The following is a 27,112-nucleotide window of genomic DNA, read 5'->3' as shown; positions in this document are numbered from 1 at the left end:
CTGCTGTCAAGAGTGGCATCAGAAGGCGCTGCTGCAAACCAAGTGCAGGAGACACTGCTGTGGAATCCTTGAGAAACACATCTAGGAAGTGTCTTCGGATCCTTCTTTCTGAGCTCAAGGAACAAACAGGCAGGATTCAGGCTGCCAGCTGGTGCCAAGAAGAACAGCAGGTGTGACGGGAGCCTTGGCACTAGACCCCACAAGACAGAAATCCAATCTCTGTGGAACTGCAGTGACCACAGGGTCCTCATGGTCATGACTGCCCACTTCTTGGGGGACAGCACAGGACTGGAGGTGGGTCTCCAGAGAAGGAGCCAGTACTACTGGCAGGCATATCCTACTGTTCTTCTATGGCTCCTAGGAGGGCAGGCAACAGACCCCTACCAGCTCCCTGGGGCCTAGAGTCCCGCTGGAAGATGCTCAGCAATATGACTGGTCAGGAGCATCTGTCCTACATCCATCGAAGCTTCCTGGAAGTCACCCCTTAGAGGGACAGGCTAGTGCTTAGCAGAGGGCACACGGGCTAACTCCCCTTGGCCTTCGGGAATCTGGTGCCATCTACTTATGGAGCCTGTGGGTACCCCGAGGCTGGGTTGCCCTGGGGTTTCTGTCCCTTATAAAACTTGTCCTCAGCTGGACTCTGCTCCCTGATGTCCAGGACAATATGGAGCAACATTCCCACCTTCCACAGGCAGCCCTGCAGTCAAAGGCTGTGCTGCTGGTGCCAAGGGACCCCTGCTGTTCCCCTGCCAGCCCTTGCCAGGCTAGGCAGGCAGAGGTGACCTCAAGGCTTTGCGTGAATGTCATATCCCCTACCCCTGGGTTGTTGGTGACAGACAGCCCATTCCTCTGGAAGCTTCTCTCCACACAAGCCACCTGCAGCTCAGGAAGCCCGAGCACGGGTGACGCTGGAGAACTTCACTTTTCTGCCTAGTGGTAACAGCTTGAGCTGGTGCCACCGGAGCTGGTGCCGTCAGGCAGGAAGAACCAGGCAGCCTGTGGATAAAGCAGAGAGAGAAGATGAACAGCGCCGGCTCTGTCCTAGCCTGGCCACACTCAGGAGGCTCCAGGCCTAGGGCTCAGGCCCTGACAGGCCATTGGTGCAACCCTCCACAGTTCAGGAACTAGAGCCACCATCTGTCAGCCAGCAGGAGTGACACACTGATGGGTCATTGTGCTCCCTTCCTCCCTCTCATAGGAGACACAGGAACAAATGCAGCTATGGTCCCTAGGCATCAGCTTCCCTGGAGAAACTGCAGACTTACACAAAACAGGTACAGGGTGGTTACACTGGGAAGTGCTGAAGATAAAAAGGAACTTCTAACATTGAGAGAGGAGCCAAGACCTTTATTTTATTCACGTGTGGCGTGAAGCGTATGGGAAGAATTGATAAGAAGTCAGGAATTGGCTGAAAGGGGAGATCAAAAGGAACACAATGGCCCTGAGAGAGAAGGCGATGTAAATTAAGCTGGACATAGCAATGCCAGCCTGTGATCCCAGCACTCAGGGAGGCAGAGGCAGCAGAATGAGTTCGAAGCCAGCCTGATCTACAAAGCGAGTCCAGGATAGCCACGGCTATACAGAGAAAGCCTGTTTCGGAAACCCCCGTTTCAGAAAAAAACAAAAACAAAAACAAAAAAGCAAAGTGGATCATTGAGGCAGATACAGGAGGAAGGCAGGTGTGATGAAGGGCAGGTGACCGGCTGTGGACAACAAGAGGCATGCTCTTTTGTGACCTGGATAAAAATTCACCACAGCCTCTAGATGCCAGGATATAGGGATGTAGTGGTGACTAAGGAGGGACCGTCTTGAGGTCACAAAGCTCACATCCCCTGCTGCATCTGTCCTCTGTCACTTGGAGCATCAGTGGTTGCCCTGGAAAGAGGATGATGGATGTCTACCTGCCCAGAGAAAGATCCAGGAACCAGCCCCCCCCCCCCCCTTGCTGAAGACTTCACGGAGAATGTTCCAGAAACAAGAAGGAAACATTGATTTGCTTACTGGTGGTCACTGCTATCGCTGAAACCCAGTGGCATCCCAACAAAACCCTAGGCCTGCCCTAAGGAGGATGTGGCTCGGCACTTGAGTCTGGGGAATGATGGTGGCCAGGCTGCAGTTCCTGTGCTGATCAAGTTCGGATACCCTGTAGGACACAACAGGGCTGGCAGGGGAGAGACAGGCATGGGAGGGTGAGGAACTGAAGGCAGCGAGAGAGGAGGAGAGAAGTCACAATGCTGCTCCCAGGCAGCCCAACCATCATGTGGTTTTGGTGAAGGCCAGAGCCAGATATACCTGAGCTACATGACGGCTCTAAAAATCTCTGAGTGGCTAGCGGTGCTCATGAGCTCACAGGCTCTGTGCTGAGCTGTGTCCTCACGCAGGCACTGCAGGAAGCAAAGCCATCACTATGCTTGGCAGGAGCTTAGGGCTAGAACAATGTAACCTGTACACCAGTGTGAGCTATACGGTTGTAAAACCCCCAAAACAAGGAACTTTTCTTTAGTTCTGTGTGCTCACAAAACTTTAGAGCAAAACCATATGCCAGTACTGAGGCCATGGTGGAAGTTTTCCATAACAGGACTATGCCCCTAGCACTACTACAGTTCCTAGGGGCAGAATGGCACTAATCCACAGGAGCACTGCCATCTCCAGAGGTCCTGGATGTCCTAGACACTGACAGGGCAGGAAGGCTGCTGCTTTTCCAGCAGGCTCCTGAGGCCCCTAACAATCCTAAGATACTCTAAGACAGCCCATCTGAACTCCCAGTGGCACAGGCTGCTCACCCACTTTATCCTGCCCCAGTGTTAATACAAGAAAATAAGAGAGTAACCCTCAGACTAAGGACTCAGTGTTTCCATCAGCTTCAGAAGACGACAGGCCTAGCTGGCAGGAGAAGGCCACAGAGAGGGACAGTGCGCACACAGTGTGCTAGGCCCACCCCCGCACCCTATAGGTGGTGGGAGCCACCCTCCATGGTTCTTGTGATGGCTTCAGATGAGTCCTCTGGCCTATCCCAAGGTCTTAGTCTACGCCCTAATTCTGTCATTTTTTTCTCTGTAGCCTGGTTTTCTCATCTATGAAATCCAATCAGTCCTCCACTGAAAAGTAGACTCAAGGTCAGTGTTTGTCTGCACTCCTGTGCATGGCAGGCCTTGGCAAAGTCATCCTGCAGACGACTGATACAGTCTCTAGCTGTGCTGGAATCAGTCTTATTCTCAGGTCTCACACAGGCACAAGTGACCTCTGCATGAAGACCATCCCCAAGGCAGCTGGGCCAAGCCATGAAAGCTGGAGGAAGGCCTCGGTGGTGCTCTAGGTTTCTCCATAGAAATGTTTAGGCAGGATAAAATGGGCCGGCTCTCTGCAGCAGGGAAAGGTGGGCTAGGTGGGGAGCCAGGCAGGAAGGACATGAGAGGTTGGGCCTTACTTAAGTACCTTTGAGGAGGCCTCAGAGGGAAAGGAAAAGACAAACGAGCATTCCAGAATGAGGCTCTCATCAAGACCTGAAGTGAGTGCTCGTGATGGAGAAAGCAGACATGAGTGACAAGGAATCACATGGGCACTGAGCGGGGGCATCAGGGGCTGCCGCTAGTGGCCCCTGGAACTACCTTGGAGCCCATAAGGATGAACAAAGTACATCTATAGAAGAAACCAGGCATGGGTGGATCTCCCGGGGAACAGGGATGGTGGCACTGCTTGCAGGACTTTCCTACTGGTCACCTGGCAGGAAAGACTAGATCGTCAGGACCAGAGTTGTTAGAGAGGACAGAGACCAGGACTGGGTTCAAGATACCAGACTGGGCATCCCAGAACAGTTGAATGGTTAGTGCCATGGTCACTTCCAGTCAATGTCCTACTGTCCCGTTGCAGGAATGCACATGAAGACAACAGGCATGCTGTGCTTTGGGCCTTCTGGCCTTGACTCTTACTAAGGTGCTTGGCTCTCGCTTATACTGGACCCCCATCTCCCCTACCACAGGCCCTGGTCTGTAACTAAGCTACATCCACATGCCATGGGGGCTGAGGGGTGGAGAGGGTGCCTGGGACCCAAGAAGTGCCAGGTATGTCCTGCACAGCAGCTTCTTGCCCTGCTGCTGGCCTATGGGTCTCAGACTTTGGTCTGTGAGAACAAGCTGATAAGAGCGGTCTGCAGAGAGTAAAAACACTTCTGGGTCAGTTGGTTCATCCAGAGCAGAGGAGAGATTGCTCTGGTGTGGCTAGACTGCTGTGGCTCCCAAGAAAGTGAAAGCTGATTCCAAGAGCAACCATGAACTCTCCGCAGATTCTCAGGAGGTCTAAGTCCATGGGGACACTCGTCACCACCTTGGGGACCTGTGCTGGGATTGGCTGTGGGTTTCTACCTGAATCTGGGGCTGACTGGGTATGTGCAATTATGTTCTCTGTGCCCTCTTCCTCATCTAAAGCAGGCTAGTGGCTAAAGCTTGTCCAATACTCTGGACACATTTGTCTGTCCTGGTCACAGGAATGACAGTTGGAATGGGCCAGGAACATATTTGGACCTCCTGGCTCACGGTATGAGAACTGTGCTGACAGTTTTCATTCCCTTTCCCAGATGAGAATGCTGAGACTCTGGGAGCTGAGCCTGCCCAGGGTCAGATTGACAGGGTGCCGTGTGAGCCTCACCTAAAAGCAGAGCAGGTCCTGGCATGTGGTAGCTTAGTTACAGACCAGGGCCTGTGGTAGGGGAGATGGGGGTTCCAGTATAAGGGAGGACAACAACACCAGGTTCAGCCCCACAGGGCAGAGTCAGGGTAGAGCCTCTGCTGGGGCAGGTAAGGTACCTGCCCACTTCCTGAGGAAGAAGGAGGCTCAGGGTCCAGAAGCCAACAGGGACACAGACACGAGGAGCCTCTGCCCCACAGGTGACTCCACCCCACAGGTGACACTGCAATCCTGAATCACCAGAGGCAAGAACAGACAGTTGGTACTGGAATTCCACTATCCCTTTGAATCTTGCTCTCCTGGGAACCTGGACACTGCTCCCTTACTCTGGGAGAAAGAAAACAAAGCAAGCCCAAAAGTCTTCAAGAGAACCAAGTCCTATTCTATGTTCAGGAGCCAGCTACTCCAGGCACACAGATCTGAGGCCCTTTCTTTAAGAGCTTTGGTGGCTCAGGAGGATCTGACATAGCGTGAACTCTGCTCAGTCTATAAGTGGGCCCAGCTCAGGAGCACTGTTTCCTGGTGCAGTCTACCCACAGGCTCACTGAGCCTTAGGATGCTGGGTCCCTGTATGCCATAGGAGCACCAGGCAGCAGAGCGCAGGAAGTGACGTCCTCTTCTCAGGCCTTTCCTTCTTGCTTTCAGTAGACCCGTACCCCCACCCCTCGGCCCATGGGAGTCCATCCCCCATGCTTCATCCCCATAAAGACTTTGGACGGGGCAGGAGACAAGGGCAAGCATCGAGCTGACTTTTCTAGGGCCTAGACATAAAGCCCCAGGCTCCTACAAGCCAACCATCCCAGTCCCTCCCAAGAACACCTTAGCAGGCTGGCCTAGCATGCTCCTGCCTGCAAAGGACAGCACCAAAGCAGACCTCGCTCTGCTGTCCCTTCCTGTCCCCAGGCTCTCTGCCACAGCAGACCTGCCTCTTAGAGTCTCTCCCATGCCTCTGCTCCCTAAAGAACACCTGATGAGTCACTGGGCTCTCCTCCAGCCAGGCTCGTTTTCCTATGACTTCATACACTCACAGTACTGAGAACAGCAGTAGGGCTCACAGGCACTGTGGTAAGCCCTGTGGATCACGGTGGCCACCTCACTTCATCAGAACGGCTGTGTGCTTTCCAGGTGCCCTTCATCCCTGACCCTCATATGGGACACACATCTCCTCCCTCCCACTGCCAAGCCCAGAACTGTGCCAGGAGAGGCAGGATATGATCAGACGGTCTCTCCCTAAATCCCATTATCCCAATTTGAATCAGACTCTCCCTGAGAAATGTGGCAACCATTACTCAGAGTGGAGACAAGCCCTCCTGAGGGCTCACCTGGCTGGGCTCTGCAGGTGCCTTTCACGCAGGCAGATGCTTCCAGGTGCTAACAAAGGCTGTGGGGATGAGAGAGTAGGGCACGGTGGTGATGCAGTTCCATGTGTCTGAAGTGGGGTCATAGCAGTCCAAGGTCTTACACCTCTGGGTCCCAAAGTAGCCTCCCACCACATACAGCTTGTTACCGGAAGCCAGGGCATGGCAGGACATGCGTTTGGCAGTCATGTCCCCAATCCGGGTCCACTGGTTGGTCTCACAGTCAAAGCGATAGGCTGAAGCTGCAGTGTATTCTGTATCACCTCCCATGATAAAGATCTGGCTGCCCAGGACAGCAGCAGCTGTGTAGCGCCAAGGCTGGGGACACTCTGCCTTGATTGTCCACCGGTTCTCTGAGGGGTCAAAACACTGGACTTTGGACACCATGTCCCGGTGGATGCTAGTGCCTCCGAACACAAAGAGTTTCAGCTTGGCACTCACCACTGCAGCATTGCTGACGCCATCTCTCATCGGGGCCATCATAGTCCATTTATTAGCCCCAGGGTCATATTTCTCCACTTGTTTCAGGGAAATAGAGGGAGAGGCAGGGAAAATACCTGCTAGAGATGTATGGCCCCCCACCACATACAGACAGTTCTCTAGCTCGGCTGAGCCATGGCCAAAGCGGGCAATCAGCATGGGGGCCGCCTTGGACCATTCCTCATGGACAGTGTCATACACCCAGACATCCTTAGAGACCCCGTTCTCAGAGCCCCTGCCTCCAGTCACATAGACCTTGCATCCAATGGCTGAAGCGCTGAACTCCTTCCGGGGACTTGGCAGATCCGCCTTGGGGATAATCTCCTTGGCTTTGTGGTCCACTTGGTAGATCTTGTCACACATGAAGGTCTGGCCTCCCAGGATGAGCAGCGTGTGACCCGCCTTGCGAGGCCGGGCAAAGGGACTGGTGACCACGCCATCATTCAGCAAGATCTTGGTCTTGCACTGGAAGGCTTCATCTATGAGGAGCTTGGTGCGCTCATCCTCCATGAAGAGGGCCTCCCCGGATACAACCTTCTTCAAGCAGTCCGAGGGCAGCAGGGCCAGGCGCACATTGCGCAGGAGCAGCGGCAGGTGGGCCTTTCTCTGCTGCAGGTCATGCTTTACCCACTGCAGGATGGCCTCGAAGACCACTCGTTCATCCTCAGTCTCCAGCTCATCACTGGAGATGAGGTCCAAGAGTGTGTCCTTGGACAGGCTATTGAAGTCCTCACTCTGCCGCACCGTCTCAAAGTGCACCAGGCACATGCGGCAGGAGAACTCATAGAGCCGTCGGCACTGGTGGGCATCAGACAGCAGCATCATGCCCAGGCAGTTAGAGGGGGAGAGATTCTTCTCCAAAAACTCGGCAGCTGCGTCCCGGACATCATGGAACTGTAACATGTCACCCGCCTCCAGCAGCGATTCTGCATTCTCCTCATTGATGACGATGCGGGAGGAGTAGGCGAAGTCTAGCAGCAGCTCCAGCACCTCAGGGTGCAGGTTGTCCTGGAAGTTGACCGAATCATCCCGGCTTTCCCGCAGGCCATGGCTGAACATGGCCTCGAAGTATCGGCTGGAGGCAGCCAGCACGGCACGGTGGCAAGGAAAGGCTCGGTCGCCAGCCCAGAGTGTGACATCAGTGAACATGCGGTGCTTCCGTAGAGTGTTGAGGTGAGCCAGCACACAGTCTGGGTGTGAGGCCTTGTGGAAAAGCGAGATGTTCATGGAGCCCGTGCTGCTCCGCGACTTACGGGTCTCGTGAACGCTGACTGACATTGTCAACCACCTGCAGAAGGAATGACAGCAGTCAGAACGCATCTCCTGCCCATAGGCCCTCTTGCCAGTAACCTCTTCACACTCAACTCCAAGTGCCCCACCCTCTCCCTTCCCTCCTCTGTCCAAATCTAGGGAACCAAGCCTTCCTGCCTGCATCTCCAAGGATGTTGCAGGCAAGAAGGCCCTGGGCCTCACTCTGTCCTTAGAGACTAGCTTTGTTCTGCCTGGACATACATCTCTGATTGCAGTGGTGCAGAAACACCCATTTGTTGTCAACAATAAAGTCCCAGTAAAAGCAGTGGCACTTTACAGTGTTTCAAAGTTACATGGGATGAATGCTACGTTTACAACACCAACAGGCCTCCCATTGACTCAGCCAGCTGTCTCCCTGTTGCTGTTGTTACTACACTCTCCTGAATGAAGAAAAAGACAGGCATTCTGGTCTTAGAATCCACCAGTGACCTACTTCTTTAAGTCTGAGTTGGGTTTTGTTGGTGCGTTTTTTGTTTGTGTGGTTTTGGTGGTTTGAGACAAGATCTCTCTATGTAGCCCTGAATGACCGCAACTCCCCCTATAGACCACTCTGGCCTCACACGCAGGAGATCTGGCCAGCCCCTGCATTCCCAGCATTAGTGTTAAAGATATGCACTACCACCCCCAGCAAGGCAAGAGTGTTTAACGATTGTACTGTTTTTAAATTAAAACCATGTTAAAGGTTCTAGATCAAGCAGGCGGGGTGTGGGTCCCTCCTGGAACTGCAGCAAAGGACTTCAGGGCTGAGGTAAGGTACTGGAGGCACACCACACCATGGTGCTCAGCACAGACGCCTTCCCAGTCAATGTCTGGCACACACTTAGGACCCTCACTAAGTTGATGAATCTAACCAGGTGTAAAACACAAGACCTGGGACAACACCAGTGCCACAGATCATTCAAGATAAATGCAGATAAGCAGAACTGGGCCTCACACAGATGCTCCCTCCTTCCCATGGAAAAACCAGCATTTATATACACTTCTAACACTTACATATACTCACACAAGGCCTCGGTGTACAGTGCTTGCTTATACCCACAAGACCCTACGCCATTCCCACAGCACAAAAACAAGACACCCCCTCCTTTCCCTGCAAGTGAAGGCTGGACAGATGACTCAGCAGGTAAAACCATTGGCTGCTCGTCCAGGGAACTTGAGTTTGGCTTGCAGTACCCATATGGTAGCTCACAACTGTGTGTACCTCCAGTCCCAGAGAACCTGATGTCCTCTTACAGCATGTGAGCACAAATGTGAAAAATGCACGATAGCAAAACAGCCACACAAATGAAAGAGGGCTGGAGAGATGGCTCAGCAATTAAGAGCACCGTGCTGGTCCTCCAGAGGACCAGAATTTGGTTCCCCAAATCAGGTAGCTGGAGCTCCAGGGACATGCAGTGGCTGAGGGCACCTACACTCATGTGCTCATATCCCTACCCATAAAGGCACTCAGATATATTATATCAAACAGCTGCTTTCTTGCCAGCATGGTCACACATGCAATAAATTAGCACTTGGAAGGCAGAGGCAAGCAGAACAGGAGCTACATAAAGCGTAGTCTACATAAAGAGTTCAGGGACAGCCAGGGCTACATAGAGAGAACCGGTCTCAAAAAAATAAAGGAAACAAAATCAATTATAATCGATCAGAACTGTTTATTTGTCAGAACTGTTTACTATACACACATTTTACTTTGGTCTTCTTTGACATTTTGTATTTTTTGCAATCAGGCTGGCCATGACTCAGAGGTTAGCTTGCCTCTACTTCCTGAGGGCTGCGGTTAAGAGTGTGCACCACCTACTAGGCAAAGGTTTATGAAAAGATCTTGTTTGCTTGAGACATCGAGTCACACCCAGCATCTTCTGTGGTGGTCCTGCGAGTGAGAGTAAGATGTGCCCTCCTCTCGGCCTCATGGCTCTGAGCTCACATCCTATGCTCTGCCTGCCTGACACATCCCCCACAGGAATAGGCTGACATGGCCGTGGTTTGGAATGTACAGAGAAGCGTGCTAGGTAATACACAGATGTCCTCTTCAGGTCACCAAATGTCCCTGCCTCAAGTTTCCCACGAAGAGTAGGAAAGCAAGCTAACATTCACCCCTGCGCTCATGGGGCAGGACACACCCATATAGAGAACCTGTAACAAGCACAGGCGGACAGCCTAGCTTCTATCTGCTCCTGCTCAAGACCAGCTGTGCGGTGGTACCCTCTCCAGGGCTTGCCCTTGACATCATAGCCTTATATGGGTCAGTGAAGTCACAGTGAAGCTGCCACACTGGCTCCCTCCACAACTAGCCTGCAACAGAACTTAGGAGGAGGAGGATGGGAGGAAATGTCTTAGGATGAGCAAAAGACCACAGCCTTTTGTTTTCAAGGCAGGGTCTCACTGGGTAGCCCGGGCTAGCCTCAAACTTGCAATCCTCAGCCTCTAGGCACAGACATAACAGGCAAGTGAAACTATACCCAGCCCCACCCCAAATCTGTTCACTTACCACCTGCCAACCCCAATGGGAACCATACTTGAGGGATGGCCACATTAGCCTCCACAACTGATCACCAAGTTCCAAGAGGTCAGCAGCTGGAGGTCTGGCTGTTTCACATACTGATGGATGCCATTAAGACTTGGCCTTTCTCCACTACAGTGGGGAAGCCTGGAACAGTGCAGGTCATGGGCCTTTCTGGGCCTTTCCCAGGGGCTGCACAGAGCAGGAGGAAAGGGGTCAAGGCCTGTGAAATCCAACTAAGCATAAAACCATGCTACAAAGGATCAGGAGGGAATTATGGGCAGGTAGGGACCAACTTACAACTGCCAAGCGACCAAGCTGGTTGTGCTTATAAAATTTGTAAATAAAAATTTAAAGAAAATAACAGGTAGCTAGTCATGGTGGTGCATGCTTTTAATCCGAGCATTCGGGAGGCAGAGGCAGGTGGATCCCTGTGAGTTCAAGGCCAGCCTGATCTACAAAGAAAGTTCCAGAACACCCAGGGCTGTTATACAGAGAAAGTCAGCCTCTAAAAACAAACAAAAAAAATCTGTAACTTGGCACCGATGCGTGTGTTTTTCAGGTTTAAAAGTGCTGTAACATTCTAGCTCGGGGTCACAGTTCACCTCCTGAGTATTCTGTGGCCTTGATCTGTAAGTAGCAGCTTGATTACAATGAGTTTTGTCATTTGCATTGACCTGGTGTTTGAGTTGTGTTGGATCTAAGCAGATTCCATAACAAGAGCAGAGTTCAACCTGTTGTAGTCAGGATGGGTGAGGATACACTGCAGCAACAAACACACCTCAGGTGGCAGTGTCTTGGCACTTGGTTGTGATAAGTTTCATCTTATTGAAGTCACTTTTGGGTCACTCCCAGAGACCAAGAGAGAACTGACACCAAGCCACCAGTCACTGTGTCAGAGGAGAAATCCGTGGCAGTGGTGATTAAGAAGAGCCTGGCCTGGAAGGACACACCATTCCATTCCTATCTCGGTGGCCAAAACTAGTCACACAACTTCACTGGCCCAGAGAAGGACAGAAGGTGTGACCCTGTCATCCACCCCATTGTTCCTGTAACTTAGATAGATTAGCAGCTCAGAGGCAATTGGTGATAGAGAGCCCTGCCTGTTAACTCATCTGACCCCAGCCCTCCACCTCAAGTGTAATCATAGCTGCACAGGTTGGGAAACCAAACAGAGCCATTAGGAAATCTACCCAAAGGCCTACTGGGACTGGGACAGAGCCAGGTCATGGGCTTGATCCCTGCAACCTCACTATGTGAGCCCAGCCGACATGGCAGTAGATCCAGGTGTGACACAGTACTTCCCCTGAACACGAGGTTGGACAAGAAGGCCTTGGCCTTCCATGTCACCACACTCTAGTACCAAAACTCTCTCTACCCACAAAGCAACCCTTCTCCCCAGGCTCTATCTAGTCAGGACAATTAACACTGAAGAAATGATGTCCTGCACCAAAACATCCATGGAGTAATGACCTCATTTCTGTCCTGAGCTCAGTGGCAAGTAGGGAGCTGCCTCAGGTCACTGCTTCCTGTGTCCAAAACCGCTGCCTTAGGGACAAGATGGGGCAGTTGTCCACCAACCCAACAGACATGTGGAACTGGTCAGCTTCTCACCCTTACATCTTCAATAAAAGCTGTTGAACCACATGCACAGCCACATGCTGGTCAAGATGCTTAGTGCCCACCTCTGCCTGGTGCGCTGACTACACCAACAGCCACACTCAGGAGCAAGTGACAGTCATGAATGAGACTGAAGGTGATAATCTCTAGAGCAGTGTGCCTGAACCCTGGCATTTCCATGTAGGTGAGTGGAGGGGGAAGTGGCAGATAGGGTGTTGCCCCTACTTAGGGACAAAAAGAGAATCCCCTTCCCCGCCCCCACCACATATAAAGCAAATACCAATGGACTTGGGGTACTTAAATGGGGGTTGGGGGAACTGAGGAATGGGGGTGGGGAGAGATACACTGGCTGCTGTGTCAGAGGGCCTGAGTTCAGTTCAATATCAACCTGGCAGCTCAGAACCATCTGTTGTGACATATAGTTCCATGGGATCCAATGCCTTCTTCTAGCCTCCTCAGGCACCAGGACAGCAAATGGTGCAAAAACATGCATACAAACTACCCCAACAGCTTTTATTCAAGGCATTCTGAATTGTAGATACAGCTGTTTGTAGAAGGCGTCCACACACAGGGCCCTGAGTTTGGTCTCAGCACTTCCTAAGCTGGGATGTGGTGGTACATTCTCTGCAGATAATATAGAGGCAGCAGGATCAGAAGCTCAAGATCACCTTTTTACTACATAGTAAATTTTAGGCCAGCCTGGGCTAAGTAAGACCCAGTTTAAAAATTATCAAACATGGGTCAGCAAGATGGCCTGGTGGAAAAAAAAAAAAAAAAAAAAAAAAAAGATGGCCCAGTGGGTAAAGATGCTTGCTGCCAAGCCAGATGACCTAAGATCTATCCCCAGAACCCACATGGTGGAAGAAGGGAACCAACTTTCTGTTAGTAGCTTTCAGACCTCCACATGTATGTGCACACAGGAGTACATCTACACACACACACACACACACACACACACACACACACACACACACAAACGTTAAAACTAAACTAAAATGTCATAGGCAAATTCTGGAGGAAAGTTGTAAAGGGGTTTAGAGAGAAGCAGCACCAAGAAAAACTGCTGCTAAGCACAGATAAACATTTCTTTTTTTTTATTATTATTAATTTATTCTTGTTACATCTCAATGTTTATCCCATCCCTTGTATTCCCCCCATTCTTCCCTGCCCCCCATTTTCCCATTATTCCGCTCCCCTATGACTGTTCCTGAGGGGGATTACCTCCCCCTGTATATGCTCATAGGGTATCAAGTCTCTTCTTGGCAACCTGCTGTCCTTCCTCTGAGTGCCACCAGGTCTCCCCCTCCAGGGGACATGGTCAAATGTGAGGCACCAGAGTACGTGAGAATGTCATATCCCACTCTCCACTCAACTGTGGAGACTGTTCTGACCATTGGCTAGATCTGGGTAGGGGTTTAAAGTTTACCGCCTGTAGTGTCCTTGGCTGGTGCCTTACTTTGAGCAGGACCCCTGGGTCCAAATCTGCCTATCATATTGTTCTACTTGTAGGTTTCTAGGACCCTCTGGATTCTTCTACTTTGCTATTCTCCCATGTTTCTCTCATTTAGAGTCCCAATAGGATGTCCTCCCCTCTGTCCCAGTTTCCTGGTAAGTGAAGGCTTTCGTGGGACAAGCCCCTTGGGCTAGTATGCAGATATAAGTGAGTATATACCATTTGAGTCTTTCTGTTTCTGGGTTAACTCACTCATTATGATCATTTCTAGCTCAATCCATTTATCCACAAATTTCGGGAATTCCTTGTTTTTAATAGCTGAGTAGTATTCCATAGTGTATATGTACCACAGTTTCTTTATCCATTCTTCTACTGATGGACACTTAGGCTGTTTCCATGTTCTGGCTATTATGAATAAGGCTGCTATGAACATGGTTGAGCAAATTTTCTTGTTGTGTGCTGGAGCATCTTCTGGGTATATTCCAAGGAGTGGAATAGCTGGTTCTTGAGGAAGCCTTATTCCCAATTTTCTGAGATGGCACCAGATAGATTTCCAAAGTGGCTGTACTAGTTTGCATTTCCACCAGAGGAATATCAAATGGCTGAGAAACATTTAAAGAAATGCTCAACCTCCTTAGTCATCAGGGAAATGCAAATCAAAACAACTCTGAGATTCCATCTTACCCATCAGAATGGCTAAGATCAAAAATTCAAGCAACACCACATGCTGGCGAGGATGTGGAGAGAGAGGAACACTCCTTCATTGCTAGTGGGAATGCAAACTAGTACAGATAAACATTTCTAAATGGTTATGGAGGGGCTGAGGACAGGCCACAGGTTAAATTCCTAGCCTCGTATAAAACACTGAAACCCGTATCACTGCAGTTACTAATGCTCTTCCCTGCCGTCTTTACGTCCACGTCCCACCAGACCCTTCCTTAAGCCATTCTCACAGGGTTTGAAGGGTCTGGGTTTTAATTTTACTCCAACCCCAAATACCGCTGCTTGGGCTGAATTTCTGCTCTCTCCTAAGAAAGGCGTGGGAGAAGAGTGGCAGATGTGTCACTCACTGTCTTGCAAGTCCTGTTGGCCAGGCGGCCACTCAAGCCATGCTTCTGCCGTCCCTACATCAGAGGCTTCTTCTAGCTATAAGAGCAAGCACAGACTCGAGGCCATCAGGGCAGGCAGCCGGTGTTCCCCAGCTTCCACACGCCGCCACCTGCTCCCCTCCACTGTTCCATGGCCAGCTGTAGCTCCAGATGGGAGCAAGGCCAGTGGAAAGCACACCATTATCCAGCCACAAAGAAGAGCAACCTGAGCACTCAGGGTCTCCCATCTGACCAAATCACTTCCTTCCTCTCACTTAGCCAGAGTGAGTCAGAGAGGGAACAGTGCAGACACACACACACACACACACACACACACACACACACACACACACACACGGCACACCAGACGCCCTGTAGAGCTGTAGGGCTCACAGATAGTGGATACTCAGAAAGAGGCTGCCTCTCCTGCAATCTGGCTCCACAGATGGAGCCATTAAGAGCACACTGGCCTAGATACCAAATTCTATGAGCCTCCTCTGGGAACATACATAGGAGGGCAGAGGAAATAAATGACATTAAAATTGCCAGCCGTTTCCCATGAGAGGACTGCCTTCTGTCTCAAAAGCCTTGCTTCACCATAATCCCTGGCTTCCAAGAAGATCATGTTGCCAACTCCAAAGACCATACACTTGCCAAGGCCCAGCTTGCCTGCGCTCGCTCTCTCTCTCTCTCTCTCTCTCTCTGAATTAAAATTTTATATTTATTTATATCGTTGGGAGAGCATATGCCATAATTTGAATGTAGAATCTGGAGATCATCTTGCGAACACTGGTCTCTCTCCTTCCACACCATCTGGGTCCCAGTGATCGTACTGTGGTTCAGGCTTGATGGCAGGCAGTGCTACCCACTGAGCCAACTAACTGCCCAGCTCTTCTAGAGGAGCACACTACAAAAGGCACCACCTCTTGGGAGAACAATCAGGCAACATCTTTCTAAATGAGACACAGGTGCCTTTGCCCCGGCACCTCACTTGTGGTAATATTCCTTCAGGTGAGCTGGACAGGGGCATTCATGCTGTCCTGGCTCCAAAAGGCCAGAAGAGCCTCGGTGCTCAGTGGCCTGACAGCTACCCGGGGCTTAGTCTGTGCTGTAGAGTACTACACACCTACCAGAGTTGCTTTCTATAAATCATCTGAAACTTCTTCTGGAGCGCTGGCTGAATTCTAGCTGCTGTAGCCTTCAATCTGCTAAGGCATGTGGTTCTGATTACAGGATGTGAAAGAAAGCCAGTCTCATTCAGATACAGCCTTTTCAGACAACCAGGGCCACTCTGCCTGACCTCCGGCGGTTTCTTTACAGGTGACTAAAATGTGGAATCTGAACTGGATCAGTGAACTTTTGTACTCTGTCACATTCCCAACTTACACCTTGAATGGATCCTTTACCCAGGCCCGCATTTGTAACCTGGTGCATGGGTCCCATGGAAAATACTGGCTCCCTGCACTCAGGAGAAAGGGAACGAGGCAGATGATGTCTCAGCATTACTGTGAAAACTGTTGCAATCTGGGGCCCTCAAAGGAGCTCCACTTTGACAGTGGTTTACAAAACTCCTCCATGTTAACCACACTCTCTCTGGGACTTACAAAACCTCCACGAAGGAAGCGTTGAGGGAAGATGACCAACATGCACACACCCAAGATTTGGCAGGAGTCTGTATTGAAGATCAGATGAGCCCGGGACCTTCCATATCCCGAGCACTGAGAGCTGTGAGGCATGTGCCCCATATTCGCAGTCTTCTTCCCTCCCCCTACTGCCCAGCCTGTAGCACCTACAGTCACTGGGCTGCAGGAGTCCGGTCAGGTGCTCTCCAACCCCCTGTCATTGTCAAAAGTGTCTCTCGCCACAGGCTCACCTCTTTCTCCTCCCAAATAACAGGCCTCCCTCAGCAAAGTACAGGGGCTGCACTTGGGCATCACTGCTGATATTTCCTGGTCTCTTCAAATTACATATATATGCATATTTATAGCAAATACATGGTTGCCCATAAATAGCCCCTCAACGTCTCCTGCTCAAAGACTTTCAATCAACATGGCTGTTCAAGCCTCGTTCGCCCTGTCCCCTCCTCTCTACATCCACAGCCTACCTCAGCTTCTTCCCTTCCTACTCTTCCAGCTTAAGCTCCCCTCACAATCCCTCCACCCAGTACCCCAGCTTCTTGGATGCTCAGCACACACTATACACAGTAGATGCTGAGAAAATCAACTCCACAAGCATTTCCGGGCACTCACGCACTGCACGCTCAGCAAGAGGGGCATCTGTCTCTGCTAGATGCTCAGTAAGTTCCATGTCATGAAACATAAACTAAAGTGCTGTCCACTGAAGAAGGAGATGCCCAAAGGCCTGTCCTAAACCCACACAACAGGCTCCCAGTGTCACCATATTACTTGAGGTATAATTGGTATGTTTCATGCTTAAGCTTTTTACAAAGACTTTAATTTTACGCATATGAGAGTTTTGCCTGAATGTGTCTATGCACCACCTGCTTGCCTGGTGCCGTGGAGGCCAGAAGTGGGTATCAGATTCCCTGGAACTGCAGTTACAGATGGTTATGAGCAGCCACGTGGGTGCTGGGAAGCGAATCCAGGTCATCTGCAGGAGCAGCAAATGTTCTTAACCACTGACCCATCTCTCCAGGCCCCAAGGTCAATCATTTAAGCCAGGTGGCTCACACATGCAGTCCCAATACTTGAGATTCAATCCCCTTGAGTTCCAGGCTAGTTTGGGCCATACAGTAAACTTGAAGACAGCCCAGGCTAATGTAAACACGTCACTTTAGTTCTAACTAGGGGAGAACCATCTCCGGCGCTGCTCTGCTTGTTCACAAGTCCAGACGGGGATGCCAGCCTCGAGCAGCCTGACAGGGACAGGGGGAAGAGACCCTAGCTCCAAAACTCAGGCTGCCCGAGATGCCTGCTTTTGTCATCTGGAAAACAGTAGTGAAATAACAACCCACCTTTGAGGTGCTATCCTGTAATCAAACAGGAGCACGTGGATTGGTCTAGTTCATGACAGCTGCCATCAGCAACATGGCCTCCTGCATTCACCATTAACATTAGCCATGGGCAGGCAGAATTCTAAGAGAGCACCCCTGGTCTCCACTCATAGTCTTATTCCTGTGAAAAGGTTATCCTACATAGCAAGGGGGTTGCAGGTGCAATGGCTGATGCCCTGGGCTGAGGAGCTGGCTTGGCTGGTAAAGGGCTCAATGCAAGCATGAGGACCTGAGTTGCATACCGAGGCCCACATTAAAAAGCCGGGTGTGGGAGGACACACACTCCCACACTCCCAGCACTAGTGAGGCAGACAGGGCGATCTTTGAGCCTCAATGGCCGCTCAGCCTAACCTGCTTGCTAAGCCCCAGGCCAGTGTGAGACTTTGTTTCAAAAAAATTGAAGTAGACAATGGCAGTAGTGACACCCAAGACCGACCTCTCACCTCACAGGAGCCCACATGCATACATGTGCACATGAACACACACTTTCCTTTAGGAAAGAAACTGAGTGGCCTTCAGCCCGATCAGCCTTGACAGTTTCCTATGCACAGTGAACAAAGACAGTTTTCTAGGCTGAGGAGATGGCTCAGTCAGCAAAGCGCTTGCTGAATGAACAAACATAGGACTTGAGTTTGATCCCCAGAATCTTTTGCTTGCTTGTTTGTTCATTTGTTTGTTATTTGTTTTTTGAGACAGGGTTTCTCTGCATAGTCCTGGCTGTCCCAAATCTTTCTCTGTAGACCAGGCTGGCCTCGAACTCACAGAGATCCACCTGCCTCTGCCTCCCAGGTGCTGGGATCAACGGTGTGCGCCACTTGCTGATCCCCAGAATCTTGTAGATTAGGCCTAGTTAGGGATCAGCTGGGAATTAGTGGTCCGTTCCTATCGTCCTAAAACCCAGGAGTCTGGGGCAGGAGGACTGCTATTCTGAAGGCAGCCAGTAAAACTTAACAATTACTTATTTTTGAAAGTCTCCATTTAATATTTTCAAGCCAGTGGACCGTGGATAACTGGTGCTACAGAAAGGGAAGCTGGAGACAGGAGAGCCTGCCTCGTAAGCTCCAGAAGGCCTGTAGACTGAAAGCACTAAGTGAACTGCAGTACGGTATTTAGCCAAAGGTTAAGGGACAGCCCACTGGGCATACGGCTCCCAACAGTGGTCTCTGTCCCAGGCACTTAGCAGAGTAGGTAGCATCAAGTGGAGTCTCGGGTAATTTCAATCCAACTGCAACTTGCTTTCAATAAAGCCCCAGGCTCCCTTCAAGGCTGCATGACCAGCCAATTGGGTTCAAGTGCAATTATCTAGGGGAACTCAGCCAAGGCCTCTATTCATACTTCAAAGAAAACTGCTGGGCTGGGACGTGGCTTAGTTTGCCTAACGTGCAAAACTCAGGGTTTGAGGCCCAGCACTGCATACTCGGGAAATGGCGTCCCACACCTGTCATGGAGGACCAGGTGTTTCAGGTCATCCCTAACTGCAAAGTATGTTAGTTTGAGACCAGCCTGGGTTGCATAAGAGTCTTAAAAAAAAGAAAGAAACTGGAGACACCAGAAGCAGTTGAGCAAGCCCCCTGTAACCAGGGTGTGTCCGTGCCCAAATGTGCCTTGCTTTACATATCAAGTGTGCAATGTCCCCTGTCTCAGTCTCAGCCAGATGAACCCTGACATTTTGCTTGTAATTATAGCTTTCGATATAAAGTCCTAGTTGGGTTGATAAAAATAGCAACTACAACTTCCTGCAACACAGCTACCCCAGTGGGTGCTTGTGCCTGAGAGGAAGTCTGGCGACCCAGCCTACCACTTGACGCCAAACCTGGCCGCAAGCTTGGGATGACAGCAGACTGGGGCCCACTCAAAAGCTGCTCAGGAGTGCCACCCTCCCTCTCCCCTTTCCCAAACACCCAGCACTCTGACTGGAGAGGGGTCCAGAATTGCCAAAATATTCTTCAGTCCCCCTCCCCTCATGAGCTATACAAGGACACTTCAGGAGACCTCCCACAGGAGCACTTTGGGGGGTCCCACTGGTCCTCTGTTGCCTACCTCACTGTGACCCATCCTTTCTATCTTATGTCTGTTCCTGTTAGGTCAGTTGATGGTCTCAACAGGTACTCACTCTGGGGCAGAGTTCTACAGTTCTAGAGCGACAATCACAGCCTGACTGAGTGCTGCTTCTGAGGGGAGGAAACAAGGACCGCAGGGAAGGACAGCAGAGCCTGGCCAAATTACCCAGCACTGGCTGAGTCCCAGCCAGGGTACACCCCACCAGGCACCCAGGCTGTGCAGCCTGGCCATCCTGACTCCTCAGTCACAAGGTCTCTCAGGGGACCATGGGCAGCACCTGGCTTTCCACAGTCCAAGATCTACATCTCATCCTCAAGTCTTCAGTCTCCACATTCTTTCTGTCTCCCAGTCAAGTACAAGTGCCCATTCGTACATCTTCTTTTAAAGTTCCCTGCCATAGGAAAACAGGCAAGGACCCTCAGGGTAACATACAACACCCAATTCATAAAGTATGGAGCTGCAGCCTGGGGCTTCAGTCCACAGATGCCCCTTCCAGATCCTTCCATGGTCAAGAAAAGCAGGCCTGCCCCTGCTAACTCAGTGCTTTACCCTAGCAGGTGGCCCATCCCCAAAGCCCCCAAAAGCCAGCCAACCTTCCCTCAGGCCAGGTAAGGCTCTACACATCATACCTAAAGCCCCCCTGCACCTCACCTAGGCAAAGCCACCTGTCACTAAGATGTTGTTTAGACGTGCTCCCATTCATTCAAATGCTCCAGCCTTCAGACCCTAGGCTTCCATTAGAAGAAACCACACCTCCCGATGTGCGCTTGTTAGAGAGCTTCTGAGCTGAAAAGGGCCTTTCAGGGATGCTTTCCCAGACAGAGAACACAGCAGCAAGCAGGGGGCAGGGCTGGCTAGGGATTAAAGGGACTCATTTCACAGATGAGCACACACAGCCAAGAGCTGCACTCAGTCCCCAGCTGAAGCCAGGGGACCAATAGGAGGCAGAACCCTGATCTTCTGGAAAAGCCCAGACAAAAGAGAAAAAGCTTGAATAAACTGGACAGCTGACTGTGTTGACACTGGCTCCACCATATCAACTTTAAAATGTGCATAATATCAAATGTGGAAGAAAAATGTGGAGAACAGGCACTCAGTGGAAACACTGTGAAAGGCATATGACTTTTATAAAGGCTAAAACTGCCATAGCTGCTTTTAAAGAGGCATGATCACAGGCTTCCAAAACTTTGTTGAACGTATAGGGAAATGACCACCCTCAAGTTTCTCATTAGAAGGGACTATGAAAACCGGCAGGCAGTCTGGCCAGAACATGGTTGGACTGGTATGTGGCCATAAAAAGGAAAAAACTCCCTGCAATACAGTGATAGAGGCTGAGGAGCATTGAAGAGGTCAAAGTATAGAAAACTAAACTCCATACGCAATCTCTACCTGTGGAACACACCAACGAGGCAGACTTTAATACCACACTGGTGTTCTATATAAAAGAAATCTGTTGATATATTTAAATTTTTTAAAAAATACAATTTAAAAGCACAGTGTTTTCCTTGGTCTCCTCTGAAGAGACCTTCTGTGGAAGTCTGGCCCTATGCCTAGAACCCATGCCATCCCAGCCTTTGACCTCTGCACTGCCTATCTAGCTCACCTCTTGGGCTCCAATGTCCACAGAGAGGCCTTCCCCAGCCTTCTCCAGAGGCATCTTTGTCCTATTCCCCTTCCTCAAGCCTCCCAGGGCACTTTCCCTGCAGCCCTTTCAGGGGCAACTGCACTCATTGGCTCTGCCTGTTGCCAGCCTCACCCGTATGAATGGAAGCTCCAGGAGAACGGGCATCACCCAGTTCTCTGCTGAATTCCAGAACGTGGCAGAGAACAGAGGACAAAGCATGTCGCCTGGACACATCTGGAAAATGAGACTAACAATGCCCATCTGTTCACCTCTCCTGTGTGGAAAGGGCACCCTTCCGACATAACAGCTTGTACCCGAGCTGACCTATGGCCTCTGACTACCAACCCTGTACACCAAAAGCTGAGGTCCAACGTAAACAGTTTGAGCCCAAGCTTCCTTCCCAGTGGCTAGGAGAGCCATTCAGAACAGAACACTGTACCTTACTCCTTCAGGTGTCCAAGATGTAAATTTACAGAATCATGGGTAGATAAAGGGACTCACCACCAGTCTTTCAGGCCCAGAGGAGCTTCAACTCTGGACTCTAGGTGCTACTACCCTGGATGTCTAGAAAAAGAGCATCTTGCCTCCGGACCATCACCCCTGCCCAAACAAATTGGCCTGGCTATGCAAGCCCATCAAGCAGTTCATCCTCAGGTTTGAACAAGGAAAGAATCTCTTTATCTTAACTAGGAAATTAATTCCACTTGGCCTAGGTTGCTCTTTGTTCAGACCCTCCTGGGGAGCCCAACAGGAAGCGGGTAGAAAGAGCTAGAGTTTGCTTCCCTCCTGCCCCTACAGTCTATCCCTGCCCACATGGCTGACATGGAAAGCAACCACCTGGCAGAGGTAGGTGGAGTGACAGCCAAGGTAGATGTGGTCCTCAGGCGGGCTACAACAACCACAGCTCTCCCACGGCCCTGCTCGGCAAGAGGAGCCATCCAACTGGTCTTGCAAGCACATCCTTGCCAAAGCCTGGCACTCAGCCGCCTCCTCCTCCTCCCCCCCTTCCCCCCCCCCCCCCCGGGCTCCCCATAATCCCATTCTGCTTCTCTGGGCTATTTGTCCACCTCTCCTCCTTGGCCCTATGCCCCAGGGACATCCCATAAACTAGAGGGAGGGGATCACCCAGATCCTCCTACACTTAATGTCCCGTTTTTTCTGCCCAGGACAAGCCAAGGGAGCCTTGGAAATGAGTTATCTACGTGCCACCTTCCTTTGAGCCCATGCCTGCTCCCCCTGGGCCCAGACTGGTGCTTCCCTGACCCAGTTTCACAGGCATATTACAGCCCCAACTGAGGAGCAATTGTGTATGGTGGAGGGGGGGTGACTGAGAGAGGCTGGAGGGGAGAAGAGCCCTGTTCCTTTGGAGATACCAGCAGGACCTGACTCAGTCAGGTGATAAGAAAGCTGAGAGCTTGTGCTTGCAGAAAAAGGAGGGTGCAGCAGGGAGAATTCCTCAAATGCCCACAGCACTGGAGTCAGAACCTACCCAGCTCCCAACTTCTACTTTGTCTCACGCGCTGACTCTCAAACCTTCCTGCACACAAGGCTAACTCGAAGGCCTTATACAGCTTAGCATTAGAGCTTGCAAGACCCTGGGATATCACAGTGAGGCAGTTAACAGGAATAGTCTGGGAGCCATCTACCCATTTTCTAGAAGAGCCACCTGAACCCACAGTGGCAAGGGCACCTGCATACAGTCACACGGGCAGAAAGATACCTATAACAGCTTCCAGGTGTGAAGAGGTTGAGGGGGCCTGAGGCCTACATTGATTGAGCTGAAATAGAGTAACCCTACAGAATCTACAAAACATGGGGGCAAATCAGTGTGAAAATGACCAGGACATTTTTATGAATTCATGGAAAGTACAATGAAATTTCTCAGTTAATTTATTTATCTGACACAGGGTCTCAGCCCTAGCTGCCTGGGATTCAAAGTGCTGGGATTAAAGGTATACACCACCACACCTAGCTCTAGCTTGGATTTCTAACACCACAAAGCTGACACTTTTTTGCTCATTTGTTTTTCAAGACAGGTTTCTCTGTGCAACCTTGGCTGATCTGTAATTCCCTCTGTAGACCGGGCTCACCTTAAACTCAAGAGATCCGCCTGCCTAGAATTAAAGGCTGTGCGCCACTGCCACCTAGCCTGACACTTTTTTTTTTTTTTAAGACAGGCTATCACTTGTATCCCTGACTGTTCTTTAATTTGCTATGTAGACCACACTGTCCTGGGACTCAGATCAGCCTGCCCCAGCAGCATTTTCAGTTCTGGGATTAAAGGGATCCCCTACCACCATTTTGAGACAGGGCTTCATGTAGCCCAGGCTTACCCTAAACTCCTGACCTGCCTCTACTTCCTAAGTGCAGGTGTGTACCACGGTGCCTGGTTTGATCCAGGGCTTCGTGCATGCTAGGGAAGCACTCTCATCAGCGAGCTCATCTCAGCCCAGGGAATGGCCACTTTAAAGAACAGGCCACGAGTGGCTTACCTCTTACCATCCAAGGGGGCACCAAGACAGGGCTGGGGGGGAAAGGGTTAAGAGCAAGAAAGAGGTAAGGGAGAGGGCAGCTTCCCACCTCCATTGTGTCAGGAAGATGGAGCAGAAGGGAAAGGGAGCTGGGCCAGAGCAGGCCACTAGATGCCAGACACCGTGCAGGGTACGCCATACAGTGCGGGGTCTCATCTCACACCATCCCCAAGACAGCCTTACAGACACACAAGCAGCATTTGAACCCCAGGCCAACCACAGCCTGAGCTCCTTCAGCTGACCCTGTGCTGAAGGGACTTAAGGGGAACCCTTCCCACCTCAAAGTCCCTTTCTGTCCCTCTGTCCCCTTCAGTGTCTGCTCCCATGTCCTAACAGCCCCTGAGACACCTGGCAAGGCAGGAAGGTGCCAGCTTCAGATGCCTTTAGAACTGGTGCTAGCAGAGGGTTGCTCAGGGCACGGCTGCTGATAAGCGGACAAAGCCTGCAGTGGCAGCCAGGCAGAAGGAGCAGACAATCCTAAGTCCAGCCGGGACGCCGTTTCTATAAGCTGTGGATGCTCAGGTTCTGCCTCTTCCTGGCCATCCTCATGTGGCTCCCAAGTGTTTCCTGGCCTCGAAAAGCGTTCACAGATCAGCAGAGGCAATTCAATTATGAAATTTACCACATTAGATGAAAACCAGCAACTCAATCGGCCAATTCATTTGTGGCCACCGCTGTTCGCTGGTGCCAACTCTGCAGGGGTGTGGGTGTGTGTGTGTGTGTCCCCAGCCCAGGGCACACCTTAACTGCCAGCTAGTGAAGGACTCAGGGCTCAATCAGTGAGCTGGTCAGTGAGGTGATTCTTCCATGGAGCCCCTCAGAAGCTGCATGGAAAGCCAGGTCCTCAAATGAACCTGGACAGCTGCCCATACTGTCGCACTATCACAGCCAAGAATGATTCTTTTGGTCACTTCCCATTTGTCTTTTCCCTGATGTCACTTGTGCCTGAAGTGGGCATCCTAGAGCTGGCTCTAGATGAGTGTGAATGGATGGCAAAAAAAAAAAAAAAAAAAAAACCAAACCAAAACAATGGCTGCAGCCCAGGGTATGAAATCGGGGTAGGCATTTCCTATCTTTTCTCTCTCCAGGGAGCCTTCACCGTTCCCCCCAACTCCCTGCTACCCTGTTCACTGGGGCTCTCTGCAAACTGATGTAAGGCCCCTAACCCATGTGCCAGCACCCTGTTCTCTCTAAAAGCAGGGTCTCCGCCAAGTCTGCTCAAAGGAGAAATCAAATAAACGCAGGACTAAAACCACCTCTACATTACACACTCCTGTTCCGGGCCATCTTCCTCCCCTTAAATGACAGGAGGAAGGAGGGCACTTTCATTGCACACCACATGCAGGGCAGGGCGGGGCGGGGCGGGGCCATTCCTGCTTTCTCTTCCAGCTCTTCTCTCCCCACACTGCTGCTCCAGGCTTAAGATGCCATCAGCAGGGATGGAGGGACTGCAACATGCAGCCTTCCCACAGCCCTTTCCCTGCATGGCACAGGGGACCCAGCTGCAGCCGGGGGCCCAGGACAAAGGTCTCTTCCATTTTGCCTACCTCCTTTAGACAATCTCCCTTGGACTCACTTGCTGACAAATGACTCAAAAGTAAACTATCAGTAATTACAGGGCCTGGAACAAAACTGACTTTGCAGGTCTCCACAGCCAGCCTGTGACCTCAAGAACCCCTGTCTTAGAGGGACCAAATCTACTGAAAGAGAACACCTGGGTCCTTCCTCCTCTGTCCCCAGATACAGCCTTCAGCAACACCCATAAAAAGTCCTCATAGCATAACCGTGTCACCTATGAAAGAAGAGACCCAGCATACTAGAGGGGCAGGTCCTACTCCAGGTTACGTTGAAATCAAATGGCCCAGGCAGCTGGCATACCTTGTCCTGCCTCTGCGGGGAGGGATGACTAATGCCCAGAGAGCCTTGGCCAAAGCAACTTGGCCTCAGCACTCCCCAAAGTACAAATGAACCAGAAAGACCTGGGTAGTCCGCCCCTCCCCCCAACCTCCTCTGTTCAAGTTTTTAGAAATTCTAGGGATTGCCACGGTGGCCTGACTACACAACAAAACAGAGGAGGTAGGGAGGGGCCTAGACTGTGTGAATGCACTTGGTGTCCTTGAAGCAGTTGCACCCCAAAAGTGACTGGCGGCGGCGCCCCCCCCACCCCAGGCACAATTTCTCAGTAGGAAAAAAGAAGCTTCTAATACAACTATGAAAGTGACCAGTCAAGAGGGGGTCTGCAGGCCACAGCGGAGTTCTCGAGTTTGGGCAACGCATGCGAGGAAGGTTGAGCAGAGGTGGGGGGTTGGGGATGGGGAGGACTTACTACAGCCCGCTAGGTTGGCTACCACCTGTGTGGTTAGGTGGGTGTGACTCCTGGAGTGTCACCACTTTTCCCTTGTCAGACAACTTCCCAGACAGGAAGGACCCTACGGGCCACACGGCCAGGCCCTGAGGTCTACTCTTCCCTTGTTTAACCCCTCGGCCCTCGTTAGGGAAAACGGCAGCGCGCGGACCTTGGCTAGGTGCTAGCACAAAGCTGTGCGGTTCGCATCCTCGAAGACAAGCAGCTTCCTCTTTCTAGGATCAATAGTAATTTTTTAAAAAGAAAAGCAACGGACTCAATGAATCAAACACTCCCGAGGGAGGGTAGCAGCTCCCGCGTGTAACATCCGTTTGCAAAACAATTCATTCCCTTGGCGGGAGCTCTGAGCTGAATAGTACAGGGTCCCCAAGCTCGACCGAGGGGTACCCCCCCGCCCCGGTCAGGACCCACCTCCCCGACCCAGTGAGCCGAGCCCGCGGTCCTACGCCCAGCCGGGCGCTCCTCGCTCAGGGTCGCTGTCCCGGTTGACAAGTCCCGACGCCGGCGCCCCCTGTGGGCACGGGCCCGACCTGGTACTCGCCGTGCGGTCCCACGAGCCCCGCAGTCCTTGCAGCAGCAGCCGGCCTCGATCGGCTCACCCGTTGCGACCGCGATCACGCAGCCGAACCGCACCGGCGTCGCCAACAAACTAGTTTCTCCGGCCTTCCCGCCCCGCCTCGCGGCCCGAAAGACAACAACCAATCACAGGCCGAGTCTCTGTGACGGATGGCTCGACTAACCGGTAGGACAGCCGCGTGAGGAGAAAGAGGCGGTCTTCCCAGCCACCGGTACCGCGGGAGGCGGGGCGGAGAGAGGAAAGCTACTGCTACCAGATTCTTAAAGGGACAGGCCATTGCCTTCCGCCCTAGTGGCCAGCGTTGGAGAAAGAAAAGAGAGCTTTCGTAAGGAAGAAGCGTTGTAGATTGCACACATACCTCTTTCTGTTGCCGAATCAAAGCCATTGTTGATCTTTTTATAGAACTGCAATCTAACCGTCCCTATGTTTAAAAAAAAATCCTTTTTTC

At 51.3% G+C, this 27,112-nt stretch overlaps 1 protein-coding gene across 4 annotated transcripts; it reads right to left on the bottom strand.

Annotated features, from left to right (window-relative positions):
• Nucleotides 1–915: 915 nt before the first annotated feature.
• Nucleotides 916–26,758, bottom strand: Klhl25 (kelch like family member 25). Of its 4 annotated transcripts, none has more exons than XM_051148735.1 (3): nt 26,499–26,749; nt 6,006–7,809; nt 916–996 (listed from the first exon to the last, which is right to left on the bottom strand). In XM_051148735.1, the coding sequence occupies exon 2, from the start codon at nt 7,797–7,799 to the stop codon at nt 6,030–6,032; it is 1,770 nt and encodes a 589-aa protein (XP_051004692.1). In that variant the 5' UTR covers nt 7,800–7,809; nt 26,499–26,749; the 3' UTR covers nt 916–996; nt 6,006–6,029. The 4 variants fall into 4 exon arrangements, with proteins under 4 accessions (XP_051004692.1, XP_051004694.1, XP_051004696.1 ...); XM_051148737.1 differs by lacking the exon at nt 916–996 and adding an exon at nt 1,650–1,875; XM_051148739.1 differs by lacking the exon at nt 916–996 and having other exon boundaries at nt 5,833–7,809; nt 26,618–26,758.
• Between the last annotated feature and the right edge of the window lie 354 nt (nt 26,759–27,112).

This window comes from Acomys russatus, chromosome 7 (genome assembly GCF_903995435.1).
Source record: "Acomys russatus chromosome 7, mAcoRus1.1, whole genome shotgun sequence".
Lineage (NCBI taxonomy): Eukaryota > Metazoa > Chordata > Mammalia > Rodentia > Muridae > Acomys > Acomys russatus.
The sequence above is the reverse complement of the archived record's forward strand: the minus strand, read 5'-3'. Positions and strand labels throughout refer to the sequence as shown.